The 20896-nt window shown below is 43.1% G+C and overlaps 1 protein-coding gene across 1 annotated transcript in view; it reads left to right on the top strand.

The window, feature by feature from the left end:
• LOC118156964 (muskelin-like) overlaps nt 1-17620 on the top strand; it is a 28593-nt gene extending 10973 nt beyond the window's left edge. Inside the window, exons 2-5 of the mRNA XM_035311207.1 lie at nt 3100-3169; nt 10335-10477; nt 11849-11937; nt 17194-17620. Of these exons, the coding sequence (XP_035167098.1) occupies nt 3100-3169; nt 10335-10477; nt 11849-11937; nt 17194-17321 (430 nt within the window). The 3' untranslated portion in view covers nt 17322-17620. The remainder of the gene's footprint in view (nt 1-3099; nt 3170-10334; nt 10478-11848; nt 11938-17193) is intronic.
• Nucleotides 17621-20896: the final 3276 nt, after the last annotated feature.

Raw genomic sequence — 20896 nt, 5'->3', positions numbered from 1 at the left:
CAGGAGCGTTTCAGTGTGGCCACAACCATCCGCTTCTATTGGCAATGGGAGCGCCTGCAATAAAACCTGAGATGCGAATAGCCTCGAAGGAACCTGGCATAGGGATTTAAGGCACACCCTAATGCCTCCACACGTTCTCGCTGGTGGTGTGCAAATAAAGAAGCTCCCTCTGCTTAGCTTTCGGTGTGGGGTAGGAGTAGCAATGGAGTAGCTGACGTGCCAGGCCAGCCAGTTCCTCCAGTACTTACTCCACTATGGGAGAGTGGCATTGGGAATTTATGCCAATGGATCCTATCCTCTTTTTTTTCCCCCCTATTTTATGCTGGCACTAACGGTAAGCAGAATCCGAGAACTGATGTGACTGAAGAAGTTATTTCTGCTAGTCTTTTTTTATTACGGCTGCTGGTGGAGGGAGGGGGAGGATCAAGCACGAGTGGGTGGACTAGTCCCTCTTGGCAGCGCTGTAGATTTATGCTAGACTAGCTCTTGTATCTACAGCTTCTGATTATGAATTATCTCAAACCACATTTAATGAGTTCCCTTTTTTTCATGGAGAAAGCCGGCACAACGGTATCGGTACGTGGAGTAGCTCAAGGGCTTACAAATACCTCTTTTTAACGTCTCATGAAAATTGCGTGGATGGTCATGGGGTTGGTGGAGTTTGCACTTCTGAAGTTCCTCAGAGGTTGTAATTGAGGTGTCACATCTGGGAAGCCTGACTCTAGGTTCCGTGTAGGATTTCTGCGGTGTCCGGAGTGAAGGCTTTACGTGGCAAGAGGCATCTGTCACTAGGAGATGTTTGTTTCTTGCTGTCTCAGGAATGCCTGAACTCCTCCAAGTATTTGAGCCCATAAATTTTCCCGAACGACCATGGTAGATAAACTTTGTACATACCAAATTCTGTCTTCGACGTTTGTTTAATCCTAATAAACTAGCAACCCATGTATTTTTAGACATATTTATAATGCTCTCGATGCTGCTGGCTTTTCTGGTTTCAATTTCTTTTTAGCCTTAATTTTGCGAGAGCTACGCGTTCCTCTTCTCTCTCTGCAGAAGGATTTTTTTTTATCTTGTCTGGTTGTCGTGAATGAGCTCCTCGTTGGTTGTGGCAAACTGATCTTTGACCTGGAGAAGCAAACAAATCCACTTCTAAAAATACGATCTTTGGGATCTGGCCCAGTTAGAAAATGCCTCTTTCCAGCAGGGCGTTATCTGACCGCGTGACGGTGCCAGCTCCTGCAGATGTTGCTCAATGTATGAAGGGCCTATCCTGTGATATTTAAACAAATGTAATATAAATAAAACATATTCTATAGGGTGAATTGTTATTTGCATGCTGGGCTGAAGTTTCAAAGAGGAGAAAGCCAGACAGTGTTACGTTTTTGTTTGCCTTCATGTCCATTAAGTATTAATACAAAATTCACATCTTCAAATACAGCTTTTTCTCTCTCTCTATTAGAAGGCATTAAAACATTTCAAAGTGTCATTTCACCTTGCCTGTGGCATGTCATGGCTGTGGGTTTGATTCTTCTTCCAAGTGCTTTTTGGTTTCTGGTGGTGACTTAGCACTGCGGCTGGCAACTTCTGTTCAAAATCTGCGCGTCTTAGCAGCTTCTGAATTCTCCCCTCCTGGGAGAATTTGTCCCTGCTGGAATTAGGACAGACAGGAGCTGTTTTCTTTAGGACTTGAGCTCTTCGTGCTGCAAACTGGATGTTCCCAGCTGGAAGAGTAACGGCCTGACCTTTCCTGTTCTGATGGTGTTTGAGCAAGAGGGCAGCATGTGGCCATCCGCTGCTCCCACGCATGCTCTGTGCATAGACAACTAAATCAGCTTCCATTGCTGTTAGTAAGTGCCCTGCTGTGATGGCAGCTAGCTAAAGCAGAAGGGAGGTTGAGTTTTTTTCTTCCTGCGCTGTAAAAAAAGAAGCTGTGGCACATGTCCTGGAAAGGCAGCCACTGGGTCGGCGCTCAGAGGTGCGCCCACGGTGTGGGACTGCCTGGATCCCGCTGCTGGTGTGGTGATTTGGGCTGCCCGATGTGGAAAGAGCGAGCTCATTTCTGCCTGGTAATGCTCAACCTCTGACTTAACCTCTTTCCCTTCCCGGCTTTCATACAAGCGTTTTTTTTCGCCCCGGTCCTTTGTAGTAATCCAGATGCTCGTGTTCTTTTCCTCCTACACAGCAGATGGAGATGGCATAAGCCTTTTGATGACTGCGTCCTTCTTTTTGCATAAGTTTTACGAGCTGGCAAGTTCATTAGTTGGACTTGGTAGAGCTTTGTAAGCCCTGTCCAGCAGGTGGTGCGTTGTTACCTTGCCAGCAGGGAACGGAGTAATTATATAATTTTAGGTTTTTTATTTTTATTTTTCAGTTTTTAATTTCATCTGGGAGGTGAACTGGGAAGAGCCTTACTGTACTGTTACAGGAAAGAGGAAGGGAGGTCCTTCATAAGGATTATCCTGATGAATGTGTTTTGTTTTGGCCCAAACACTATTCGGAGTTGGTTAATTACCCAAACGCTGTGCTATTTGAAGCTGTATGCAGGCAATTAAGAGATTTACTTTGCTGGGTGAAGAGTTAAACTTCAGCTTTCCCGTGCGTTGTTGTAGGCTTGTAGCTCGTGAAAAATACGTGTTCAAATTTGGCATGAGTTAGACGCTCATTTTCCACACTCCAACAAAACTTAAGTAGGTTAGCAGCTCACTCTCCCTGTTGGGAGTATCGCCTGCCTAGTAAGGGACGGCTTTTGGCTCGCTAACCGCCTTGCTGCTCATCGGTTTTAACCTCATTGAAAAGTTCCTACCCCGTCGAGGTGAATGAGACCGTTTTTTCCACTTCACTGCAGACTTGGGCCTACGTAAATTCATCTGTTTTACATTTATTTCACAATTTGGATTTTTGTTTCGCAACGTGAAATTCCATTTCCCAACCACATGGCTTGGAGACTTGTTTTAATGGGTCTGGGAGAAGCGTAGTCTCTGTCCAGCATTTTGGGGAGTTGCATGGGAGTGTTATTGATCTCCGTGTTTGACAGCTCTTACTGGTGATGTAAATACAGTGTGGCAGGTACTTAAATTACTTCTGGCTTCTCCTTTTTAGGAACATTTTGGTGGACAAGCCTAATGATCAGTCCTCGAGATGGTCTTCTGAAAGCAATTACCCTCCCCAGGTAAGCACCCGAATCTCTGCTCCTGTACAGCTGTCTTGTGCAATTTAGGTACGATGGGTTTTTATTTTAAATACAGTCTGTTACTACTTACACTGGATGCCTTTATAAGATACCTTCTCTCACTTCAATCCATGTTGTTGGTACGTTAGGTATTTACATTTCCAGCAACCTATTCACGATCTGTCAAGGAAAGATGTTTGCAGGGGAAGAGTTTCACGTTTCATCTTTGAAAAACCCAGTCACACTGGAAATAATCGAACCTTACGGTTAGATTAAGCTGCTAATGAGGCGTGCAGGTCCCCCTTTGTTCGTGCTATTGGAGACCGTTGTAGGCTGCTGGCCTTGAATCCTAGATCTAAGGAGCTTGTATTTGTTTCCCCTAATAGCACGCTTAGAAATGTAGCCTCTGTTAAAAAGAGACATGAACGTCACCTCTGCCGATGGTTAATCGGTGATTATTAGAATAGAATCTGTATTGATTTTTAGCTTCTAATTTGCCTTCTCATTATAATTACATTATTAGATTATCCAGAAAAATGCACTTATCCTTTCACTTATTATTTTTTTTCCCCAATAAATGTGTTACCCTTCCCTTTATGCCTTTTTGCTCTGGTCCCGTTTGCTTAGCTTCTCCTGTATCTGTTACGCTGGTGTTTTGAGTTCTTTTGTTGAAGTCCTGATGCACAGCAGAATGTGTTGGGGGTACCTCTCACACAGAGCTGCTGTGCACAGAACATAAGCGCATTTAATTCAAGTATTCTTCATGAGTTTAGCCTTGGGAATTTTCCTCTAGGTAAATCTTGCTTTTGCTGTGAAGGTGTGTTAAAAATCTGTACTCTTCACTGGCAGCTGCAGATCACAGCGGGGTCATCCCATCCAGTTGAGAGGCTTCCTTCCTAATTTTCATGATCATTTTCTATACTGCTGTCTGTGAAAGTGAAGGCTTTTTAATATGGGAAGAGAGCTATCTTGTCTATACTGCTGGCATGTTTCATAAACGGGCTTGTCAAGGCTGATAATTTTTCATAAGCTTTGATCCCCTTGATACCTCTGTGCATCTACCGCTCTTTTAATTTGATTTTTTAAAATATAAATATTTTGTTAAACAGCAAGGGAGTTTAAAACTGCTTCAAGCTATGGATTAATCTGTCTAGGAACTATTGATTGCAGAGTAATGGGTTTTGAGCATGTGTTGCATCTCACCGTGCCATCCCTTTAGTTTTCGTGCAGAAAACGTATTATTTCTAAGGGTTTTTTTGTATGTGCACAAGGCAAGGTTGGCTGTGTTGTAGCTTTAGACTGACCCAAGGTGCTTATAGGTCTGCCTTTTGTTTTCTTGAGGGATCCTAAATGTTTTGTTCTGTTCTTAAACTGACGGGGAATACATCTGGATGCTTTAACATATTCCCGTCCTACGCTTAAAGCTGCCAAGCAGTGATCCAAGTTGTGTCAAGCACGTAGGTTAAGCAAGGAATAATCAGAATCACTTAAATACAAACTACACAAACTTGTTCAAGAGAGATCTCCCAGTAAATTTGTTCATCGAACAAGGCATGAATGAAGATGCTATTGCAGATCTACTGAAGCCAGCCCTGCAGAGCTGGGTGCTGCCCTGCATGCTAAGCAAGTAATGTAAACCAAGCTCTTGACTGAAGAGTTAGGAATTAAATATATGTATTTATATCATTGGGGATATCCACACAGTGACAACTGAGATAAGACAGTGTCCATGTGGTATTTTGTGTTCTTTAAAGACAAAAACAACAAAAAACCTGGCCACCTAAGAGGAAAGGATGGTCCTGCTGGATTCCTCTTATTTGAACCTCTGTATCCAGCAGTGAGAATATAAAATGCTCCTTAGTTGTCCGTTTATTCAGCGAGCCCAATCCTGAGTGCTGAGAGAGAAGATGTATTTGCAGTGCCTTCTAATACATATTTTAGTGAGTTCTCATGCTTCTCACCTGAGTGTTTAATTACTTGTTTAAAGCAAATTTGCCAGTGTAACTTACCTGCTGTAAAAACAGCTGGGAAGAGGGAACAGGGAATTGAAATTTGCAGAAGCCTTCGTGCAAAGAAGGCAGTTTCTGCTGTTCCTATGCACGTGGAGAAACTGTTCCAAGTTACGTTGTCTCAGAGGTGACCAAAGAACTTCATGTTTGGTAAGATTTTGCTCAAGATAGTTTTTGCACCTCTGAACAGTGAAAGATTGCTACATTTTAAGGCAGGTAAAACTTTTATGCAAGCTTTCTGCTTCCTTGTTTTCACAAAAGCTCTTAAGGCAGAATCTCAGCTTGGGAAAACCTCAGCTGAAATAATAATTGACTGAATTATAGTTCTGGTGGGGAGAGAGGCTGGGGTGAGATTAATCGCTTTATGTTAGCAAGTGGGTATTTCAGATTCCAGCAATAATACGCACACACGCACGTTATTTTTAATCCCCAAGATAAACAGGGAGCATCCTATGGAAAACGAAGCTGTGAAGCGTTTTATGGCTTTTGTGTTGGCACCGCTTTGTTTCAAAATTGGTCGCTTTTACAGTGACGCACTTGTTACAGCGCGTGGGCGGCCGTAATAGTCTGGGACAGGAAGTGCACAAAAACTCAGCGCCATAAAGCTTGCCTTGTCTCACACTTTATTAGCTGAAGCTAAGGCTTGGACTTGGTGTGAGGACTAATGCCATTCATGCTCGCTGGCACACGCTGTGAGATATTTTAATACACTGCAGCCCCAGTCACTGGTGTCTGTCTCCTCCACGTGTCTCACCTTAATGTGAGGGTTTACAAATTCACTGCCTAGGTGATGTTCTGTGCTGCCTGAGTGGTAAAAATCACTCCCTGGTATTAAGTGATCCCCTTTCTTTGTTGACTGAAGCAATAACACCTCCAGGCACCTTGCTTTGGGAGCACTCCCCTTGCTAAGGTAAGCACGAGCCTGTAAAGCTCCGAGTTTGTCCAGTGGCCCAGGGAAGATCCGTACTTTGCAGCAAGTGTGGTCAAGCCCATACTAAAACTTTCTGAAAAGGGAGAGAAGAAAATGAAAGTGGAAGTCTGGATATTTGAACTACTGCCCCGTGGCTGTATTTAGTAAAGGGTCTGCCTGGCTTGCGGGTATGGTAGAGTTAAATCATTCCTGAGGCCATGAAAGCCACGAGTTATGAATGAGTGCCAGTGGAAGGAAGTGTGACAGCTGTTTTTCTGTTTATTAAACTAGATATCTATCTTCAGCCTTGGGATAGAATGACCCAGAAATTACATATTCAATAACAGACCTGTTATGTAGTAACCTATTCGGGCAGAAGAGGGCTGGTAGTTCTATTTTTGAAGGAGTTCTTACATGGGAAGTGCGAAGCAGCGAGGCTGGTAATGCTGAAGAGCTCGGCCCTGCCATCCGTGTGCGTCCCGACGGCTGCAGCCGTGGTCTAACTGGGAGGCTGCGTGCAGGAGAACATCTAATTACCCATAGTGGCTTGATTAATAACGTGCAGAACAAAAGGGTAGATTTTTTGTTTTAAAAGACAGAAGCTTAATTGCAAAAACATTGGGTAGGTTTGCCTAGTGGCTGCTGACAGCCCCTGCCGAGGATCTGGGTTATTTTCTGCTTTTATTTTCACATGCAAAACAAATGTCATTGCTCCCTAATTAAAAAAAAAAAAACACAAAACAAGTTTGCAGCGCTGCATTGCAAAGGTTGATGAGCAGAAAATGTTAAAGAGAAAGAAGTTAATATAATGTGATGCGTGTCTAATTGCCCAGGCAGCTTGCACAGTACGGTTTGGAATCCGGTCGAGCTTATTTGATTCGGAGATGGAAAACTGAAACCAATTGTTCGGGGAGAGCCGCTAACATCCTACACATGCTGTAACAGCGCAGAATTTGTATCTGAGAAGAGCAGTTTTCCCCTCTCGATTTCCATCCTGCTGTGTAGATCATATCAGGAACTAATTTAAAATCCATTAATAAAATTTACACTCGGTTGTGTGATGCAGAAGTGTGCATATGGTTGTCATCAAATGGTAGCGCAGACCAGAGCTTCGGGAAAGCTTGGAATTGGTTGCAGCTCCCGGTGCCACGGGGCTGGATTCGCTTTTCTGGGTGCCTGTAAGCGGCTGCTGAGGTGCTGAAGCGCCGTACGTGACTCGCGGCGCTCTGCTCCTTGAGCATCTCCGCTTGCAAATGTGTTTAATCACCGAGCACAAGTCCTGCTCTTCTGATGCTTTGTAGCATCTTGTTTGCAAGGGCGGTAATTTGGGGCTCGACAATTAGGCTGAGGTTTTTTGTGCAGTTGCTCCAATTAATGTCAGCGCGCCGTGCCTCTAATGAACAAACACTTGAGCTTCCAATTTGGATTTCTGGAATACTTCCTGAATGCTCGGGTGTTAAATGCACTGACGTTGCTTAGAGCAGCAGGACTGGAAAGTGTTACATAACTCGGAGGTTACGAGGTTAAGTCTGTGGGGTTTCAGACAAGTATATATATAACTTGTTCTCCCCAGGCTTAATAAATAATTTGAACTTATGTGCTCTTCTGTCGCATCTCTCAAAGCTAGAGAAGATAGTCTGTCGCGTCTGAAATCCTGGTAAGAGTCCAAAACATCCCTGCAGCCAGCTGTTTGCAGCACTTGAGGCAGTACTTCTCATTTTTGCACATCTGTGAGATGTGCAGCCCGTAGCCATGGTGGTGTGTGTATATACATACATCAAACCACGCACGTGTTGATGTATTTTTATATATGTTGTGTAAGCACACAGGTGTATACACCCCCATAGCTATTAAACTACAAAAAGCATAGATAGGTTCAGGTAGCAGGCCACAGGCTTTGAAGCAAACCTCTTTTGGTTCCCTATCAGTGCGATAAATTCACAAAGAGGTTGTCTTGAGCCTCTGTGCCTGTTCGTAATGCCCGCGTGACTCAGCAGTGCTGGGATGCGTGGGAGCCCAAGGATGGCTGCAGTTTCCCCCTCCGTTGGTAGGCTCGGGAACTAATTGCTGGCCACAGGGAGTAATTGCCGTGCCCTGCTCCGTTGCAGACGTGCATGCCAAGGTAGAGGATTTAACTGCAGCCCTGGAGTTCTCTCCCTTAATGTAGGGTAGGAATTGAATAACGCAGGATGAAGAGCGTGCCAAGCTTCTGCAGGGTGCCTGAGAAAGTCTGTCTCCGCGACCAGGCATGAGGGCTGTGATTCCAGTGAGATTAAAGCACTGCAGTCGCTGCTGCCGGTAGTGCTGGCGTCACTTCTTCATCGCTGTGAGAAAGCTGCAGGGAGGGTACGGTGGTGGAGGAGGAGTTCGTAGACGTCGGGGTGTACTGGCTGTTCCGCATGGGAATTTTGGCAGTGGGCTGTGCCATGTATCTGGTGTTGCCCTTTTCCAGGACCAGCCTCTTGCTCATCCCTTCCTTTTCTGTTTCAGTAGTTTTTTTTTTTATTTATTTTTTTTAATGTAGAACTGTTTTTTTTTTTTCTTTAAGAAGTTTGGTAATTACTTTGAGATGAAAATATGGCTTACTGCTAGTTAAACCGACATTGGGTCCTGACACTTGGATGGGTGGCACAACGCTAAAAAGTGTTCATCAAAATACTTAAATATGTCTGGAAGAGCACCAAAACATGATTCCATTGCATCCTAATGCTGCTGATACTGGCTTATTTTCTTCAATCTGGAAAAAAAATGAATTGCTGGAAAGCAATTCCTCCTTATTCTCAATAGGTACCTGTCTTGTCTGCATTATCTGGGGTAAATGCTGTTTGGGGGAGTATTTCTCCTAAGCTAAGCTCTTTGAGGACCAATCCTCAAGGTTCCACATTTATCCTGATGCTCTCGAATGTTATCAGTACTGCTCCTGGGTTGAGAATTACATGCTTTATAGGGCCGTGGCAGAAGGACCAAGAAGTAGATAGCGGGTAAAGCTTCTTCTGTTGCTCACCCCAAAGATGCACTTGTAGTAGGGTAAGCTTGCCCCACCGATGGAGCTGCTCAGTTCAAACAGAGTGGTGCAGCAATGCTGGTATCTCCTGAGGGCTTACAGAAGCATGCAGATAACTGCTAAATGCTGGTGAAAGACCTAAAATACCGAATAATGCTTTGGCAGAGCCCCTTTTTGGAGGCAGGGGCCACCAGGAGCGCCTGTGGTGGGAGGTGTTCCACAGCGCCTCAGTTGTCTGCTGGGAACGTAGCCTCGATGGTAAGGTTTTGCAACAAAATCCAGGGCAATGAGTAATTGGGGTTCTGTGCTTCGTCTCATTTCTCTGCTGTGTGCTGCTTATGTCTGAGAAATTAGGGAAGACAGCCACCTTGTTTTCAGGTATAAATCTCAGGGTATCCTGCAAAGCAGGATGTCTCCAGGCTCCCTCAAGACCTGCTTTGTAGGGGAAGGTTAAATAAACTTGGTGCTCGGTGGTCCCTGATGGATGGTGCAAACGCTTCTCCGCGTATGATTTTCAAGTGGAATAGATCTTTTCCTCCAGCAGTGCTGGGGAAACTGGTAGCTGGGGCCTGAAAATAAATTATCTGACTTTGGTTTGCGTGCTGTGGGGGGACATCTGAGTAAAGGGGAACGAATGTTCAAAGTGAGAACATTTGCATCATTATATGTGCAAAGCCCTTTATTGTCAGCAAAGTGGTTGGGTTTTATTTGGGATGGTTATTAAGCAGTTGGCCCCTGTGTTAGCCACAAATCAAACATAGTCTGTGTTCAGTGGTTAAATAGTCTCTCCTAGAGAGGAAAAGTAATTTGATGTTCTCTTCGCATGTGGAACATGCTGTATTTATCTAATTGTGCATTCAGTTTAGGTTTCCTTTCAGGCTGGAGTGGGCGTTTGAATCATCGTCCTCCTTAGCTTGATCCTATTTGCCAGATTTCAGGAAGTCTTGCGTCCAACTTGAAGGAATGTATGTAAGCCTTGAATAGCAACGCTAGGAATAGGCACTTCAACCCCATCTTTTTCCTGGATAGATTTTTAAAAACCAATATTCCTAAAAAGCCTTTGGTTAGTTCCAAGAACTAGGGAGAAAATATGATAATGGGGGGGAAAGGGGGGGAGGAATCATCTTAATTTTCATTTTTTCTGGCTTTATGACTGAATATTTGAAGGCTGCGTTGTTTCTCCCTTGGTGTGTTGTGCAGCCTTGGCTTTAATGTTAAAATTCACTTTTCTCTCTTCCACAGTATTTGATTCTGAAACTTGAAAGACCTGCCATAGTCCAGAGCATCACGTTTGGCAAGTACGAGAAAACGCATGTCTGCAACTTAAAGAAGTTTAAAGTCTTTGGTGGGATGAATGAGGAAAACATGACAGATCTCTTATCCAGGTAAGACGTGATTTCGTCAGCTGTGGTAATCAGAAAAGCTGGACCAAAAAGCTCTTCCCCTTCACTCCCGAGCAGACAGTGTAACACAGCTGTTGTTGTGATCCTACAATTAGCTGCCCCTGTGTTTGTGGTCAGGTCAGTGAGCAGCACTCCCAAAGCTTGCTCCAGGAAGCCTTCCTTATCCTGCCCTAACCACAGAGGATTTGCGGAGAGTGAACTCCTGGAGGTCTGAAAGAGCTGAGAGCAAGGTTCAACATTGCTGTGTTTGCGATTTCTTTCTTCCTTGTGCCTGAGGCGCAGTAGAAATGATTCCCCAGGTGTGGGTAACTTCAAGAAGCTTTTAAAAGCACAAGTAACCTGCCTATGTTAAGAACCTCCTTGCAGCTGTAAAGCTCTGGCTGGTCAGCTGCTCTGCCTTGCTTCAAATGGGTAAATAAATCAGATAAGAAAATAGAAAACCTTTGTTTTCCTTTTTTTTTAGTTTGATCCAGTAGTTGTACTGGTAGGGAGTAATGAAGGAGCCTTTTGGCTATCTGAGGCTGATCATGAGCTTCTGAGTAGTTGCTACCATAAATTTTCAAGGGCCTTTTAAGGGGCTTTCTGTTTCAGAAGGCGAAGTGACTTAAATATCTAGGAGTACAAGAGCAATGAGGAGCAAGAGCTAGTTTTGGAGGCCTACAGAAGGAAGCTCCACCTCTGGGGAACGTACCGGGGTACATGATCTTTACTCAGTTAGAACAGCCGAGGGGAAACATGGGACGTTCTTGTTGCAGGTATCCTTCAAAGCCATACAGAGACGAGCCACAACCTTCCCCGTCCCTGCCCTCTCTTTCGGTAGACCAGTCTTGCAGCTTCACTTTATTGCTGCTTTAATTTTGGGGGAAGAGATTTGAGTAGCATAGTAATTACCAATACCTAACGTCACGAGTTCAATAAAAATCCTTGGTTTGGGACCTGTTGCTGCATCTTCAGTAGAAATGGACCTAGGATTTTTGATAAGTTATAGTAAGTATTTGGTATTTTATAAAGTGTTGCTCATAAATGGATCACAAAGCACTTTGACAGTGTGATTAGTCGCTCTCCATCCTGCCCAGGAAAGCGTGATCAGATCGCTTGCTGAAGTCACAGGGACGCTAGCACAGACCAGCAGCATTGATCTGATGGCAGTTCCCCCTGAAACCACTAGCCAGTGCTGCCTCCCAGGAAGATAAGATGGTGGATAGCGGTCCAGGCATTGGTCCAGCACGGGTACCGGTGATTTATAGTAATATGAAACAAGCATCGCATTTCAGGCATGACCTAGATTGCATTTATTAGCTAGTCCTAAAATACAAGGTAAGATTTAGTAACCTTATTTATTTTTTCCCACAGTGGCTTAAAGAATGATTATAACAAAGAAACATTCACCTTGAAGCATAAAATTGATGAACAGATGTTCCCCTGTCGATTCATTAAGATAGGTAAATGCATTTTTTCGGCATTCTGAGTAGAAAATAATCTTTTCTTATACTTGTGCCAGTCTTGGCACTTGTGACTTCATTGTACTCAGGCAAAGTATCCAAAATAGCTGTTCCATTTCATGATCTCTTAGCTTGGTTAGATTGGAACACAGTGAAGTCCTGTTACTAAGAAATAATAGCTCCGTGATAGAAATCCTAGGGACTGAAAGCAAAATACTGTACTTTTCAAAAACGCAGTTGTTGAGCCAACTAATTACTGGAGAAGCTGCTTACTGTCCTACTATAACTTGCTATTTAGAACTTTTTAAAAAAACATTAAGTTAAATGCTAGTAAAAGTTCCAGCACTGATAACCTTGGAGTTTGAAGAAGTTTCTTCTTCTTTCCTCCAAACACGCTTGCAACATAAAGCAATAGCAGAAGCCTTTCCTTTTGCCTTCTTGCTGCTCTAATCATGACGTCTCAGTTCTGGCTAAAGACGCTGTCCAGGAGCAAAGAAGAAATATGCTCCGTGATGTCCACCAGGGTAGTTTCTCTGGTGGGGCATGCTAGGAGGGGCACTAATGACTGTGGCTTGTGATGGGAACTGGGGTGGCTGCTCTTTTCTTGCTTTGCGTGGGCCAGAAAGAGTGGGTGTCTTACGCTTGCCATTATTGAAGCTGGTTGGGTTTAAGCCAGTAGTTCGGAGCCTTTCATCTCTACATAGCTGAGTAGATTTATCTTCCCCTTCCTACCTGCTGAGATGGTAAAAGAATTACTGTTTTTACGCTGTTTAATTCTTTTTTTGTTAAAAAATAGAGCAAGGAGATAGTTGCTGAAAAATGAAATGAGATCCTGTTGGCTTAGAGGAATTTAAGAGCGTTTTGAAGAATTGGTTAATTCCTTTGCCAAGATTTGGATGACAGTGGCTGTGTAGGGGCTCTTTGTGAAAGTTTCAGTTTAGGAATCAAGTGTTTGTGTGCCATAAACCATGGTGTTTCCTGTTTTTAGGCAAGCGGAGAAGTGAGTTGTTGGTTGTTTTCTTTTATTTTTGCCACTTCTTTGGAAGCATCTGTAACACTTAGCTTGAGGAATCCTGAAATGGAGCAAAGGAATAGTTTAAGGCTGAGGTCATGGAAGTTAAATTGATTTTTAATGTATTCTGAAGCTTTCTGTGTTAGATTTCTGGGGGCGTGATATTTTATTTTAATGGCTAACAAGGAGCAAGTGGTTACTGGAGGGCTAAAGGGTTGAACAGAAAGATTCCGAGCTACTGCTCTGGATGTGTAAGTTGTATTCCTGCAATATACGTTGCGGGTATGTTCAGATGCTACGAAGCATAGCACGAAGTTGGAACTTGTCAGGAAAGTAAAATGTTGATTAATTCTACTACCAGCATTTTTTCTCTGACATGACGTGAGTGGGTATTAAGTTACATGGTTTTGTTGGGATGGGTTCCTTACTTAAGGAACATACAGTTAAGTATTCTGGTGACAAATATGTATATATTTGTCACTTGCTCACCAGTTATGGCTTGTTTTCTTTTTTAGCTATATTTACTGCCTCTCATTTCTCGAAGCTATTTTCTGCGAAGCAAATTCCTGTGTTAGAAGAAAAATCAAAATGCTTTTTTGACCAAACCCGGTTAATTTCTAGTTGGTTCCTAGCGTCATTTTGTTTATGAAATTGCGAGTGTTTTTTCTGCTGTGAAACAACTGTAAAATGATGTTATGAAATTCTGTTATTTTTCAGATTCGCAGCGTGAAGATGTTTTCAGTTTGTTAAAATTTCCAAGCTGCTAGCCAAAGTAACTCAAAATTTGCAGTACCGTGCTGTGTTCCTTGTAATGCTGCCAGTAAACACGAGGCCAAAATCTGCCCTTTTGGACTCGGAGAGGCTGACACCACACGAGTTACTGTTATCAGAGAAGCTTGCGTGTTTGGAGGAGGCATTGTTTAGTTCGGCAGCTGCTTGCATAAAGCATTTTCTTTATAATTCTGCAGATAAACAGATCTGTACGCTGCTTTAAACAGCACAACAGGGAGGATAATATATTTTTTTGGGGGGAAACAGGAGGAATATGACGGGTAGATCGGTGAGAGGTGGGGGAAAAGCTTCCTAAAACTTGCTTTGCCCACGAGACGTTTGGCTGGTAGGAAGCAGAAGAAGTAAGTTCCTTCTCTCAACTTCTGTCAAGACGAGGCTTGCACTTCTTGCAGTTTAATTAGTTCAACCTCAGTTCCTTAGCACCGAAATGCCCAGTTGTACAGCCTCCTGACCTACTTGACAAGTAATTTTGTGTTTCACGTAGCACCTCGTTAAAGAGCTTGGGAGGGGAAAAGATGTTTATCTGGACAAAATAGCGAAGAACGATTTTATGATGCTGTGAGCTTTGTTTCTGGCTGTTTGTTTTTGTGGTCCCTCCAAGCAGAGATTTTTATATTGTATCACTGAAAGCAGAAGGTGTTGTGAAGAGTGATTGCCATGAAGGAGTTTGAAGAAACTCTGAGTGCGGTTCTCATGGCAGTTTGTTACTAGCATGGGAGTTACTAACTCTGCTTCGAGGTTTTTGAGCTTCTTTTGTATTAAAAAAGAGCAATGCTCCTTTATGGATGTTTCCTCTATTAGTTGGATCAGCTACATCTGTACCTGCATTTTTCCAAACGTGCATTGTTTGTGTGACTACAGCTTGTAGATGAGGGACACAGAAATTAGCTTGAGAAGTGTGCTTGAAATAATTGTACTGTTCTGTGCCTCTGCTGTTTTCTGTAGTATGCAGGGTTGCAGTCCTTGCCTAGGCATAGCTTGCAATTATTGAGAAATATCCCCTAAAATAAGTCTTGTGTGGGTAAAAACAAAAACAAAACAAAAAAACACAACACTGTTTAAGTGACATAAATACCTTTTGCTTCTGTTAAAGGGCTATTGATTTTTTTTAAATTATTTTTCCTCTCTGCTGGGCACCTCTCACCGTGTGGTGACAGTTCAGCTGGGCTGAGCAGTCGTTTGCATTTCAGGATGGATGCAGCAAAAAAAAACCAAGCTGAGGTCACTTGTTGGTTAAAAGCTGGAGAAATACTGGAGCGGTAGGTTTCAGATTCAACACTTTTAATGGGAGCATCTTTCTCCCTCAGAGGTGTGTGTCTGTGGAGGGAAAAAAGCAATATAGCAAGGAGTGTGTAGAGTACGGTTCAAGGTGGACACCTCTGCTTTATTTATTATCTTTTCCTGGAAAGAGGCGCTAAAGCGGTAATGCTTGAATTTGATTTTTTAATTTTGTTTTCCCACCCAGTAAAGTCAACATCATGACATTGGCCTCAGGTTCACCGTCAGGAAATCGATGGCCTCAGCCCATTTGAGGTGGTCTGTGGTTTGGTTCGGTGTTCGAGTGCAAGGAGCTGATGAACAGATTGGGATTCTTTATGGCTGAACGAACACCAGATTTAACTTCAGTTTGGTCTGTGCATTCCGGTCTGAGGACAAATAAAAGGGGTAGCCCATACTTGTGGTATTTTCTCGGTCTGTCATCTTAATAGGTGGGATGCCCCGGGTTGTTTGTGAGCTCTGGTGTTTGGCTCTTTGCTGTCTTCCAGAGGAACGTGAGAAAAGACTTGTGCAGTTGCTGCTGATGCCTTTTTGTGTCTCAGTGCAGGGAGCGTAGCATTTTTTCATATAGAACATGCACCAGTTATTGCATCAGTCCCCATCTCTCTCTGGTAACAACTTTAAACTGATGCACTTGGAGGTAAAAGTAGTAAGGTTTTATGGTATTGAGATAGAATACCTTGTTTAGCTTTGTCCCATGGAAGACAGGCTTGGTTTTCTTTACCAGTTCACTTGTCTCCTGTCTCCAAGACAAACCTACTGGGGGCTGCTCTGAGAGCATCTCACCTGGAAGGCTGAAGGATCAAATAGCAGGAACTATTTGGGATGATTTGAGAGTAGTTCACATAGAAGTACCTACGTACTGATTTTAAAACCAATTAAGAATTGCATATTTGGAGTCTGTTCAGATCTCTTCTGAAAATCTGTTCTCCTGATGACTGTTCCTAGAAGTTGTCACAAGTCCTTAGCTAGAGGTTTGTAGAAAAACCCTTTAAAATTTAGGGTATTGTGTGTTTGAGCATATGCTTTGTGCCCGAATGCATTGCAGCAAATAAGGGATGTAGCTTGGGGAAGTATAAACACTTCTGAACCTTTAACAGGAATGACCTGAAGCCTAATTTTGGCTTTGATTTCCTCAGGGGGTGGGTCAGAAAACCCCTAGTTGAACAAGTCAGCAGCCTCAGTGGCATTTTGTGGCAGTTTGAGGGGTAACAAGCAGCTTCTCCGTGGGAAGAACAGTTTCTGTGGAAGGGAGGAAGTAGTGGACTCCACGCTGCTGCTGGTTACTACTCATTCATCTCCAATGCTATCTTTTCCTGTTTATCGGTTACGGTCAAATAGAGAGGAAACAGAAGCGTTTGAGAGAAGCCACTTGATTTCACTGCAGTTTTAAGGAGCGAGCGCTCACGTAAAAGCAGTGCGGGGGCTGCAATTGCTCTGAAAAGCAGAACAAACTCTTAATCTGCAGGCTAATCGATAGATCGATGCAAGATGTGGATGTTACCACAGAGAGGCCTTAAGTGAGAGGCTGCGGTGTGTTTCACAGGTCACTTCGTGTTTTAAATGTCTGTTCTGATAGCCGGATGAAACAGGATTAGCCAGAAAGCTGCACACGTTTGAGATTAAAAAAAATAATAAAATAAAAATTAGATACAGTTTTTAAACTGGAGACTGACAGTTTTCCCTCCTTCCCTCCTCCACAACTTGCAGACGTTCCTAATTTTGTAAAATTTAGAATACCCAAAGCTTCTTGTCTTCACCATTAGGGAAAATAATTGTTGCTGACAAATGTGAAAATAAATGTACTGCGAGGAGCAAATACTGTCTCTGGTATGCTCGTGATTCCCATCCATGTCAAAGCTTGTTGCCTCTCCGAGCTGTTTTAAATGATAGTATTTTTGCTCTTTTGCTTAAAGCGAGCTTCAGCTTTGCCATGATCTGCTGTGTTAATGTTGCTTAGTACAGGTTGCTTTAAATGACAGCTTTAGCGTGATGCGTGGTGATTTTTTCCTAAGCTTTCTTAAACTTAAACTTACGTAAAATCATAAGTACTGAATCTTATTTAACCTTCAAAAGCCGTCTGTTGAAATAGCACTGTGTATAGCCTGATAAGACTAATGCAATGCTTGTTTGATGTTGATGCCTCCTTTTTCTCCTTTTCCTTTCTTCTCCAGTTCCACTCTTATCCTGGGGACCTAGCTTCAATTTTAGTATCTGGTATGTTGAACTTAATGGCATTGATGATCCAGATGTGGTCCAGCCGTGCCTCAACTGGTACAGCAAGGTAGGCCCTGCATTTTAGGTGCCTGTTTGCGTGAGGATTTGTCGTCTCGGAATCTTGTGAAACTTCTCGTACTGGAATTATGTGACCTTTTCATTCCTTGAATATCTGCTATTGAAACAACAAACACGCGTAGTTAAAACTCAAACCTCATGGCTAGCTTGGACTCTGAGCCTTGTATCGGTGGGTTCTGTAAAAGAAACAAACAAAAACCGGCTAGGTAGACAAGTCAAGGAAAACTCAAAGGAACATGGAGTCAAAAGGGGACAACGTTATTAAAATAATTTGTTTTGGAAGGGAGATGAAAAAGATCTCATTTCTGCCTCTTGTTGCCTTTTAAATACTGATTCTGTTACCATACCAGTCCTTCTGCAGAGCTGTGTATGCAAGTCTAGAGGCTTCTGGTTTATATATGCAGCTTTTATGCAACAGGGGATGAGGTTGTTTAAAGAGATCCCACTTCAGCGTCTTAACCTGTTGCAGATCTTTGCACGTGTGATGTTTACCTCTTCCTGTCTTTTTCTTGAAAATCCTGAAACGGAGGGGAGCTGACGCCGCTGGACTGAGATGAGATGATTTATGCCGTTTGTCACTTTGATGGATGGCAAGTTTAAAGGGCTCTAAACATTATTTGTATAAGCTGTATTTAATTGAGCACAGCAGACGCCTGTTCTGTGGGTGGGAAGCTCACTCTCACAATGAGAAATCAGTTTGGTGCTGTTTTTTTAATGCCTAGATCTTCTGGAACAATTCATGCAAGTCATGTGGTGCGTTACAGAAAAGACATCCTTCCCTTTTGAATACGGCTGAGTCGTGGAGCAGCGTATCTCTGCTTCCAGAACGAAAAAGTCAAAAAAGGGGATAAAGACTGATGGTGGCTGTGATGCTGCTGACTGTGTTAGAGCTGTTATCATGGCCCCAAGGTTCTTTACCCGGCTATCTGGCTCATAAATGTTTGTACCAACATCACAAGTGACTTCGTGGAGGATTTAAAAGCAGCACTAACAGTCACAACAGAAGCTGTCAATAGCAGCTTTAATCGTAACATGACATTGTGGTCATTAGCCTGCTCATTACCAGTGTCCAGTTCCAAAAAGCCCAGCTGACACAAGTTGCTGATGGTTTTCTGTGCTGCTGCTTCCCGATGGTGGCATCTCCGTCATTTTTAACTAGTTGCTGCAAGTAGGAAGCTATGTTTTTTTAAAAGACTTTTTTTTTCCCTTTTCTTTGATGATGATGATGTCAACATCTGTTTTGTTCTCTCACCCCATGGAATCAACACATTTCACGGTCAGCGTGTCTGCAGTGATGGCTTCTTCAAGGGGTGCCAGCATTGTTCTTCTAAAGCTCCGAGCCCTAAAGCAGCGAGGCAGGGACTTAGTCATGACTGTCTGGATGAGTTGCCAAGCTTTGGGTGATCAGCGTGTGTCACTGATGTTTTCTTCTCTCACGGTCCTCAGGCCACTGTTGCCAGAGCCGTGTCAGAGGGTATGTGCTGACCCTTACGTAGGGAAAAGCAGGATTGAGCTCTTCCTTCCGTTCCTTTGAGGCAGTGTGGGTATTACCACGTGTGTTCTTGGAAGCCTGAAAATTTTGGAAATTGATTAATTATTCTCTGTTGTCTATTCTCTGTTGGACAAGAAGGTTCTACATGAAGTTGCCCATCCTTTTTGTGGTGTGAGCTTCAACCAACAACATATTCCACTCCCCCCAGGAACAGAAATTAGGTGCGGGAGATGAGGACAGTGAAGCAGCAGGCACGCTCCTCAGTTGGCTCCCTACTCCTGTCTCCTTACAGCCTGGCTCAGCTGACAGCCTCCTGAAAACCTTCCTACTCCGGTTTTACTGAAGAGCAAGCAGACTTTGGCAGTTCAGTGATGACTCTCATTTTTGGTTTTGATAATGAGCATTGAAATATTTTTAATTCTACCTGTGTGTTTGACAGTGTTAGTGTCTTAGTCTCATGCTCTCATTAAGATTTTAACCAAAGGAATTATTTACAAATTCAGATCAAAGCCATTCTTTGGTTTGTCATCTCTTTAAAGCTGCATGACAGTATGTAAAAAGGAGCCTTTTATATACTTTTTAGACACCATTTGCGTACAATATTTTTACATTTAGCTTCTGTAGTACTACTGTGATGCCAATCACATGCAAACTTCTACATTACATCAAGTGGCCAGCCTGCATCCAACAGTCATTTGATGTTTTGGAAGCCAAATCTATCAATCATGAGAGGCTCAGTGGAAATATACACAGTCTCAATTTTGTCTGTTGGCTGAAATAAAAGAGCTGAACGTGCTAAGAGCTGGTTATTACTGATGTACAGCTATCCTTTTCCTCCCTTGGCCCAACAAAGAATCTAAGGTGCTTTTGGCCTTCACTCACTCAAGTGAACGTTTGCTTAAAGTTAGTGTCTCAGGTATCTCTTAGAAAGGAGGAAAAAAAATCTCTTAGAAGGAAAAAAAAATCAAGAAACCCTTTTTTTATTATTTGTGCTGTAGAGCTGTGTGTTAGTGTTACTGTTCCTTTGCTGGCGTCCCGCGTTTTTGTTGGTACGTGTCCTTGGCCTTTCTCGTGTGGGCTGGGAACTGATTTTCTAAAAATGCAGAGTTCTGGCTATTTGCAGCTGTGAAATACTGATGGATTAAGAACTAAAAATACAGTGCATGGCCGTGTTCTCGTTAGCTGTTGCAGTTTGAGATTCTTGCTATAGAGCTTCAGGAGCACTGATGTGTTTTGAATGTTGGTATTAGTTTTAGGGTTTCTGAAGGATTCTGCTCACTTAAATGTAAACTGAACTTTCAGAGTGGCTTCCATTTAAGAACAAAATCTTTCTTCTGTAGTTTGATCAGTCGTAGAGGTTCTTAAGTTGGAATTGTTTCTGACTGCACTCGATGTGTGTTAAAGATGGAAATGGAGATTTTTTTTCAATGCCTTGGAACTTGGGTTTGAAGGGTCTGCATAAAACAAGTGGTTCTGAAGGTCTGAGCTGCTTAACATAACAATCTGTTGCTTATGCATATTGTTGGCAGCTTTGAATATGCAGTGGAGGATTTGGTAGGTTAACTGCACAAGCTGTAGTTCTTAACAGGATTTACTACTTTCTCCTATTTCTGTACCTTTATTTTTGATCTATTGAGGGTTTTTCTAGCCATCGCCATTCCCCCAGTCGAGTGAGAAACGGACAGCTTTGGCTGATCTGTAGCATGAAAGCAGGGGCTCTGCTTTAAGGCATGTGGAACTATTTTGAAGGTAAAACTTTGGCCTCATGTCAATACTTGCTGTCACGGATTCGAAACCCTTGCGAGCTCTGTGGCCAGCCATACGTTCTGCTGCTCCACGGCAGGAGCAGCGGTCGCTGCGAGTATTTCTATTCCAATGTTTCTTTTTTTTTTTTTTGTCTGCTTCTAGAAAAGCTGTGACCTACTTACTCTTCTAAATTATTTTGTTACATAAGAGTCATACAATCAAATTATGTAACGCTGATAGCGAAGGCTTTTTCCTGCTCCGTGTCATGGAGGCCTCAGACAGCAGGACCGGGCGGATGGGGGGGAGATAATGGTTGCTTCAGACATCCGGGACGCTGGGCAGTC

This window comes from Oxyura jamaicensis (assembly GCF_011077185.1).
Source record: "Oxyura jamaicensis isolate SHBP4307 breed ruddy duck chromosome 1 unlocalized genomic scaffold, BPBGC_Ojam_1.0 oxy1_random_OJ106646, whole genome shotgun sequence".
Lineage (NCBI taxonomy): Eukaryota > Metazoa > Chordata > Aves > Anseriformes > Anatidae > Oxyura > Oxyura jamaicensis.
This window is presented reverse-complemented; position numbering and strand designations above follow the sequence as displayed.